This window comes from Nerophis ophidion, linkage group LG18 (assembly GCF_033978795.1).
Source record: "Nerophis ophidion isolate RoL-2023_Sa linkage group LG18, RoL_Noph_v1.0, whole genome shotgun sequence".
In the NCBI taxonomy this organism is placed as follows: Eukaryota; Metazoa; Chordata; class Actinopteri; order Syngnathiformes; family Syngnathidae; genus Nerophis; species Nerophis ophidion.
This window is the reverse complement of record NC_084628.1, coordinates 7102491-7111686: the sequence shown is the minus strand read 5'-3', so window position 1 is coordinate 7111686 and position 9196 is coordinate 7102491. Positions and strand designations below refer to the sequence as shown.

Below are 9196 nucleotides of genomic sequence, written 5' to 3'. Positions count from 1 at the left end.
CTATTTAGGCTAGCTATATGTACATATTGCATCATTAGGCCTCATTTGTAGCTATATTATAGCTTATTTAGTGTCTTTTAAAGGCCTACTGAAAGCCACTACTACTCACCACGCAGTCTGATAGTTTATATATCAATGATGAAATATTAACATTGCAACACATGCCAATACGGCCTTTTTAGTTTACTAAATTGCAATTTGACATTTCCCGGGACTTTTTTCTTGAAAACGTCGCGTAATGATGACGTGTACGCTTGACGTCACGGGCTGTTAGGAAATATGAGCGCTGCGCACACACACAGCTAAAAGTCGTCTGCTTTAACCGCATAACTACACAGTATTTTGGACATCTGTGTTGCTGAATCCTTTGCAATTTGTTCAATTAATATTGGAGAAGTCAAAGTAGAAAGATGGAGTTGGGAAGCTTTAGCCTTTAGCCACACAAACACACAGTGATTCCTTGTTTAAAATTCACGGAGGTGAAACTTTACTATGGATCACAGCAAACATGGATCCCGACCAAATGTCCACCGGCAGGTTCTGGTGAGAAAATTGTGGTAAAAAGTATCTTCTTATCGGAGATCAGCTGAGCTTGTGCCGCCCATAAAGCTGCCGTCGACTTCCCTGAGACACTGCGCGTCAACACACCCGTGGACAAACCCCTCCGACTATCAGGTACTGTTGAACTCACTAAAACACTAGCAACACAATAGAAAGATAAGAGATTTCCCAGAATTATCCTAGTAAATGTGTCTAAAAACATCTGCATTTTTTTTTAACTTTTTTTTTTCTAGTCCGTCGCTATCAAGGAATCCTCAAACACAAATCTTTCTTCCTCGCTCAAATTAATGGGAAAATTGTCGTTTTCTCGGTCCGAATAGCTTTTTTTGTTGGAGGCTCCCATTAGAAACAATGTGAAGATGTGAGGACCCATCAACATGTGACGTCATCGTCTGCGACTTCCGGTAGAGGCAGGGCTTTTCTGTTAGCAAGCAAAAGTTGCGAACTTTATCGTGGATGTTCTCTACTAACTCCTTTCTGCAAAAATATGGCAATACCGCAAAATGATCAAGTACGACACATAGAATGGACCTGCTATCCCCGTTTAAATAAGAAAATCTAATTTCAGTAGGCCTTTAAAGGCCTACTGAAAGCCACTACTACAGACCACACAGTCTGATAATTTATATATCAATGATGAAATATTAACATTGCAACACAGGCCAATGCGGCCGGTTTAGTTTACTAAATTACAATTTTAAATTTCCTGCGGAGTTTGTTGTTGAAAACGTCGCGCAATGATGACGTGTATGATGACGCGTGTTTGTGACGTCTCGGGTAGGAAGGGACATATTAGCCCAGCACCACTTATGGCTAAAAGTCGTCTCTTTTCATCGCATAATTACACAGTAATTTGAACATCTGTGTTGCTGAATCTTTTGCAATTTGTTCAATTGATAATGGAGACTATAAAGAATAATGCTGTTGGTGGAAAGCGGTGGATTGCAGCTGCCTTTAGCACCGAAACACAGCCGCTGTTTCTTTGTTTGTTGTGAAGCTTTAACACAGAGCGGTCAAGCGAACACGTTTCTCTACGTCAACCAGCAACTCTTTGGAAGGTGAAAATTGTGATATTAAGTCGTCTCTATACCCAGACTTGAGTAGATTATGCGACCTCCTCCTGTAACTGTCAAAAACGCAGCTGTGATCTTGGCTACTCCATTGGCTTCTCTGAGATACACTGGTGTTCACCGCAGCGATCCAACTTTGAGGTATGACTTTACAATCTCATTAAAACACTATTAAAACAATAAGCAAATAAGGGATATTCCAGAATTAACCTAGTAAATGTGTCTAATTACATCTGAAACGGTCCCACTGCCGCACCTGGAGCCGTCGCTTTTATTTATTCTATTTTTTTTGTGCTTCACTCTAACTTTCCTCATCCACAAATCTTTCATCCATCCATCCATCTTCTTCCGCTTATCCGAGGTCGGGTCGTGGGGGCAACAGCCTAAGCAGGGAAACCCAGACTTCCCTTTCCCCAGCCACTTTGTCTAGCTCTTCCCGGGGGATCCCGAGGCGTTCCCAGACCAGCTGGGAGACATAGTCTTCCCAACGTGTCCTGGGTCTTCCCCGTGGCCTCCTACCGATTGGACGTGCCCTAAACACCTCCCTAGGGAGGCGTTCGGGTGGCATCCTGACCAGATGCCTGAACCACCTCATCTGGCTCCTCTCGATGTGGAGGAGCAGCGCCTTTACTTTGAGTTCCTCCCGGATGGCAGAGCTTCTCACCCTATCTCTAAGGGAGAGCCCCGCCACCCGGCGGAGGAAACTCATTTCGGTCGCTTGTACCCGTGATCTTATCCTTTCGGTCATGACCCAAAGCTCATGACCATAGGTGAGGATGGGAACGTAGATCGACCGGTAAATTGAGAGCTTTGCCTTCCAACTCAGCTCCTTCTTCACCACAACGGATCGGTACAACGTCTGCATTACTGAAGACGCCGCACCGATCCGCCTGTCGATCTTACGATCCACTCTTCCCTCACTCGTGAACAAGACTCCTAGGTACTTGAACTCCTCAACTTGGGGCAGGGTCTCCTCCCCAACCCGGAGATGGCACTCCACCCTTTTCCGGGCGAGAACCATGGACTCGGACTTGGAGGTGCTGATTCTTTCATCCTCGCTCAAATTAATGGTGAAATTGTCGCTTTCTCGGTCCGAATCGCTCTTGCTGCTGGAGGCTATGATTATAAACAATGTGAGGATGTGAGGAGCTCCACAACCTGTGACGTCACGCGCACATCGTCTACTATTTCTGGTACAGGCAAGGCTTTTTTATTAGCGACCAAAAGTTGCGAACGTTATCGTGGATGTTCTCTGCTAAATCCTTTCTGCAAAAATATGGCAATATCGCGAAATGATCAAGTATGACACATAGAATGGACCTGCTATCCCCGTTTAAATAAGATCTCATTTCAGTAGGCCTTTAAGTCCTTTTCTTTCAATTTATATCTCATGCCACGCTATCTGTATGTAATATGGCCTTTAGTTTTTGGCGGCTCTAAACAGATTTGTTTTTTTTAATTTTGGACCAATATGGCTCTTTCAACATTTCGGGTTGGCGACCCCTGAACTAAAAGAATAGTAATAATTGTATTGAATAATGGCGGCCGTGTGTTGTAATGCTGCGTGTGCGCCACTGGGCGAGACTGTCTCTCTGTGTTGGCGGTGAAAGAGGAGGGGATGCTGCCGCTTGGAGTCGGGGGAAAAAAAAAAAAAAAAAGGGGCCGCCATTATTGGGAAGCTGACCAAAAATAAGGCAGAAGAAGCGTCACATTTGTTTGCGGCTTACCAGGACTCGACATCACCAAGGAGGGCGGGAATGGTCGCTTCTTCTCGGCTCGTTTCGAAGACACCACGTCTCCCATCGCACCCTTTTGTTTCCTCTTCTTTTTTGGACACAACAAAGGAAATAATACTTGCTCTAAACAACGTGGTGGCGAAGCAAGAACCACTTGTTAAAAAGAGGCATTTTTAAAAGCCGGCACCCTCCATTTTTCCCCCCTCCTTGTTTTGTTGAAGAAGACTTTTTTTTTGTGCCGCATTTGCTAGCTTGTGTCCTAACTAGCATGTCTGCGATGCCAGCGTTTGTCCTAACTAGCATGTCTGCTAACCCTCCCGGAACGCGGAGGCTAATGTGAAAACTTCCCCAGTCGGCATAGAAAGTAAGAACAAATCAACATTTAAAACATTTTTTAAGAGAAGATAAAGCGGATAATAAGTGTTGCTGGAACTGTTTTTGTCCTTCTTTTTTTTATTTAAAAAAAAAAAAAAAAAAGACTTCCCAAGAGAGAAGAAAGGAGTGGACCGAATCCGGACAGGAAGGAATGTTATGGTAAGGTTTTTATTTTTTTAATGATTAAAATTAGTATTTATTTGCTTCTAAATAGTGTTAAAAATTACAACATTTGGTGGCATTTTTTAAATAACAACGAACGGGGAGTCAACCCCAATCTCCCCCAGGGTTTGTGTGATCCTACCCCATTATTTGTAATTAGGGGTGTGGGGAAAAATTGATTCGAATCGAATATATTGTGCGATTCAGAATCGATTCTCTTTTTTTTTTTTAATCGATTTTTTTTCTTATCAATCCAACAAAACAATACACAGCAATAACATAACATCCATCCATCCATTTTCTACCGCTTATTCCCTTTTGGGGTTGCGGGGGGCGCTGGCGCCTATCTCAGCTACAATCGGGCGGAAGGCGGGGTACACCCTGGACAAGTCGCCACTTCATCGCAGGGCCAACACAGATGGACAGACAACGTTCACACTCACATTCACACACTAGGGCCAATTTAGTGTTGCCAATCAACCTATCCCCAGGTGCATGTCTTTGGAAGTGGGAGGAAGCCGGAGTACCCGGAGGGAACCATGCAATCCAATTCCAAAACCAAACCTGACCCAGCAACACTCAGAACTGCAATAAACAGAGCAATTGAGAGGAGACAAACACGACACAGAACAAACCAAAAGTAGTGAAACAAAAATGAATATTATCAACAACAGTATCAATAATAGTTATAATTTCAGCATTGCAGTGATTAAAAATCCTTCATTTACATTATCATTAGACATCACATCTCATAAGCTTGACAACACACTGTGTCCAATGTTTTCACAAAGATAAAATAAGTCATATTTTGGGTTTGTTTAATAGTTAAAACAAATTTACATTATTGCAATCAGTTGATAAAGTATTGTCCTTTATAATTATAAAAGCTTTTTAAAAAAATCTACTACCCTGCTAGCTAGACTGGAGTAGATCCTGCTGAAATCCTATGTATTGAATGAATACAGAATCTTTTTTAATCAGAAAAATATCGTTTTTGAATCGAGCATCGCGTTGAAACGAAAAAAATCGATATATTATCGAATCGCGAATCTAAGAATCGATAATGAATCGAATCGTGGGACACCCAAAGATTCGCAGCCCTACTTGTAATGATCCAAAAAATATTATTATATGTTTGAATTAAATTAGCAATCTTTGTGAAGTAATTAAATATCAAAACTAGCAGTGTAGAGTAGAGAGATTGAAAGCAGTTGTTTGCAGCACAACACCTGGAATGCATTGGTCAGGCCTGGGGAAACTGCACACAAAATGTGTAGGGTTGGATTCTATTGTATCAAATCACCCTGAATGAACAACAATACAAATATTAGTGTAGTTTTAAGTTAAACACATCCTTGTGTTTTAAGGGACATCAATCCTTACTTAGCATATAACAAAAGCATTTTAATATTACAGTCTGTTTAACATACATTCTAGCCTATTTATTAAGCATGTTAATAGTTTATGTGAATACCGGTATATAGTCTGTGTGTTACGGCTGAATTTTGCTGCAAAGTGGTCAGTGATTGCCCCCCCACCCCCACCCCCACCCACCTCCTTGCCAGGCCAGCCACTCCCTTTCTCTGCCTTCCCGTCTGTCTGGACATTGGGCCACTTCATTCCAGGAGACGTGTCTCTACTTCCCTGCCACCCTGATTTTTGGATAGATGCTGACGGATTGAAAGTGTGAGAGTGGTGGCAAAAGATGTGGTGTAGTGTGTGTGTGTGTTTGGCGTGTCTGTGTGTGCGCAGTCACTGCTGTGTCATTGCCGTACAGAAAAAAAACAGGCAGGAAGAGATTTTTTTTTTATTTTTTTTTTTTACACACTTTGGCATATTTGTAGTACAGTATATTTAGCGTGTTTGTATTTTGCACATGCCTGATACTCGCAAGTGTAAGAATATGTACACTAACACTACTATATATAGTCATGGCCAAAAGTTTACATACACTTGTGAAGGACATAATGTCATGGCTGTCTTAAGTTTCCAATAATTTCTACAACTCTTATTTTTTTTTTGTAATGGAGTGATTGGAGCACATACTTGTTGGTCCCAAAAAACATTCATGAAGTTATGTTCTTTTATGAATTTATTTGTTATGGGTCTACTGAAAATGTGACCAAATCTGCTGGGTGAAAAGGAGGGCTGGGCGATTATTTTTTTAGGCCATATCACGATACACAATATATCTCTCGATATTTCGCCTTAGCCTTGAATGAACAGCAGTATGATGATTCTATGTGTCTACATTAAAACATTCTTCTCCACACTGCATTAATATATGCTCATTTTAAACTTTCATGCAGAGAGAGAAATCACAACTAAGTCAATTTAGCAAAACTGTATTTATTAAGCAGTGGCACAAAGATTCATGTCATTTCCAAAACAGAAAGTGCAAGATTGTCAGAGACATTTTTCAAACAAGTTATGACTGTACGTTTGTGCATGATGTCTCTAAGATGACATATCAAAACAACACTTAATTGAAGTGGACTTTTTGTACGGAATGCCCCTACAATAGTTTAAAACAAATAACATTTTGTGGGCGTGTGGCACCGAACAGAGATGTAGACATGCGGCGTAAGCACTCTTCATTCTCTAGCAGGTGACTTTTCAAATGATGCTACATATTAGCAGTAATGCTACTTTTTGTAGCAACGCTTTAGCACCACACTTGACAAATTACAGTTGTCTGTTCGACATATTCCCACTTGAAGCCAAACCACCGCAAGACGATGGACCCCCTGCTGTTTTTCGTGGGAATCAATTCTTCCTTCATTTGTTACCAGATTCGCACCTTATTTCTCTCGTATTACCTCTCTCACGGCTCTGCTAGCATCACAGCTAACGTTACCCATGCTGCTACCTCTTCGCGAGGGCGTATACGTATATGACGTGACAGTATTGCCGTCTGTGAGAAGGAGAGACAGGAATGTGTGGAAAGAGTCTGTAGTGTAATGCCAGCAGCTAAAAGCAACTGCGTGAGAACGTATATTTGAATATCACAATATAGTCATTTTCTATATCGCACAGAGGAAAAACCCGCGATATATCGAGTATATTGATATATCGCCCAGCCCCTAGTCAAAAGTATACAATTGATCGATATATAAAAAAATAAATGTCTAATTCTACATTTCAAGTATATCAATCTGTGCCTTTGCCTTCTGGAAGATATGTTTGGATCCAAAATCGTTTTTAAAAGGGAATCGATCCCTTTAACAATACGAGAAAAAGGAAAACATTGGTTTCAAGTCCATATGCAGTTTAGCACTTCTAATGACAAGGACGCTAAAAGTGAAGTCTGTTTGTTTGTCTGTGGCTTCATCACAATGTCTGAAAGGGCTGCACAAGCCCCAACGACATCCGACATCAGATCCCACATCAGGGCGAGAAAAATCACAACCTAATGGGAACAGCGTGAAAGCCTGGAAGGGACCGCAGATGTGGCATCCATTGCACCCCCCTTTGGGTGACCGATGCAACGGATGCCGAGTGGATACGTTCATAATGTGAAAGTCCAGTCCTTAGTGGGGCCAGCAGGAGATTCTCTTGAATGCAGACAAGTCGGCAGCGCAGGGACGTCACCAACTGATGCACAGAGGAGTGGTCCAACCCGGGTCCCGACTTGGAACAGCGAGCGCGTCCACCAGGGGGGCTTATTCACACCATAACTTTGGAAGTGGTGACACCCCGGACAAGGACTAGGTCTGTTGTATTACCGTTGCGATTCGTGGGTCCATTTATTATTTGTTTAAGACCACAGGTATTTATTATATTGTGCAGCCCTTTGAGACACTAGTGATTTAGGGCTATATAAGTAAACATTGATTGATTGATCGATTATAGACTGGAGCGCCACGCACGGAGGGTCTGACGGGGTATTCATATGGATATTGTAATTATAATTATAATATCTGCCTGCGTCACTAGATCAGCGACAAATTCTGCAAATTCACTGATAAAGTCCATATAGGGCCCAGGGGTGCGATAGATGACAACCAGTTGGAGCAGTAGCAGTGTGATAGACCTCATAGCAAGTACCATAAATGATTTATATTTATTACTTAGGTTAGGGCTAAGGTTAAGGTTTTCATTGGATATTAGTGCGACCCCCCCCCCCACCCTTGTTAAAGGGACAGGCGGGCAAAGGGCACATGCATATTTTTGTATAAAGAAATAAATAAATTGTCCTGTGGGTTTGTGTGACATATCAGTTGAATAGACTAGTAATTGAAATACTTCCACAAGGAATCTAACAATAACGATAACCGCAGTAAAACTCCCGACAGTTAGTATTACTGTTTTAAATTCAAATGATCTGAAAGCTGCGATTTTTACAGTACTTTGATAAACTCATGGACTGACTGGCGCCAGTTTGCTCGCTCTAAAACGAGACATTACCGTCTTTGCCCATTAAGAAGCCACACACCCCAATCTAAACTTACAAAAACACATTTCTGTCTTGGCAACTAAAATATTCAATTGTGTGCACTGAACTTACAAGCTGTGCTTGATTTTCTATATCGCACAGATATAAACCCGCGATATATTGAGTATATCGATATATCCCCCAACCCTAACACTATCAGCCAAAGGGGACCTGCGTTTGTGATCGGCATTAAAAAGCATTAATCGGCAATGGCGATTTTGTACTTTTTCAATAAAATTGATTGATGGCCCAACGATTTGCACATCCCTACCTGCGGTTTTTAATTTTCCTAATGGTGAATGAAATACATTTCTCTAGTATAGATGTACTTTTGTTGGCCCTCTTCAAGCGGTTACTTTCGACTCACACACCTCCGGGAGCAGGGTTTTTTTGATGAGTCACTGACTTTAATCAACTGCCCTGGGAGAGCAGGGCTGCAAAGGAAGTCAACACACACACACACACATTCGTGTAGTTTGATGGTTTGCTCGCAGGTAAATGCATCAGCCGCTGTCAGCACTTCTGCTTTTTCCCTGATTGGACCCACTGCAGCTCAAAGCCTCTATCTACTTCAGGGATATTTAACCGGCGTCCCGCGGGCCAAACCTTTTCATTGACGTTATATACAAAATAGTGAAGGGAAATATCTGTCCCTTCCAATTCTTAGCTTTTTGACCCTTTAGTTGAATAGCCTGCTGTTTTTCCTCTAATAACTGTACCATTTTTCTACCGACTCACCCGCAGCTCCAGTCCTACGATCGGAAGCCATTGCTTGGATTAAGTGGGAGGAAGGCTTTGCTTGTCCGGCCGTAGGCCAGATATGTGTACTCTGATCAGGACACTGAACGTGAGATTAA

General features: G+C 42.0%; 2 protein-coding genes across 3 annotated transcripts in view; one reads left to right on the top strand and one right to left on the bottom strand.

Moving 5' to 3' along the window:
• Nucleotides 1–5597, bottom strand: part of ap2s1 (adaptor related protein complex 2 subunit sigma 1) — a 21652-nt gene extending 16055 nt beyond the window's left edge. Inside the window, exon 1 of the mRNA XM_061878631.1 lies at nt 5459–5597. Within this exon, the coding sequence (XP_061734615.1) occupies nt 5459–5524 (66 nt within the window). The 5' untranslated portion in view covers nt 5525–5597. The remainder of the gene's footprint in view (nt 1–5458) is intronic.
• arhgap35a (Rho GTPase activating protein 35a) overlaps nt 3203–9196 on the top strand; it is a 155277-nt gene continuing 149283 nt past the window's right edge. The window contains exons 1-2 of one of the 2 annotated variants that reach the window (XM_061878628.1): nt 3203–3731; nt 3846–3901. The gene's annotated coding sequence lies outside the window, so the exon portion shown is untranslated. Of the gene's footprint in view, nt 3902–9196 lie in introns of both variants that reach the window. The other variant, XM_061878627.1, reaches the window with a different exon arrangement.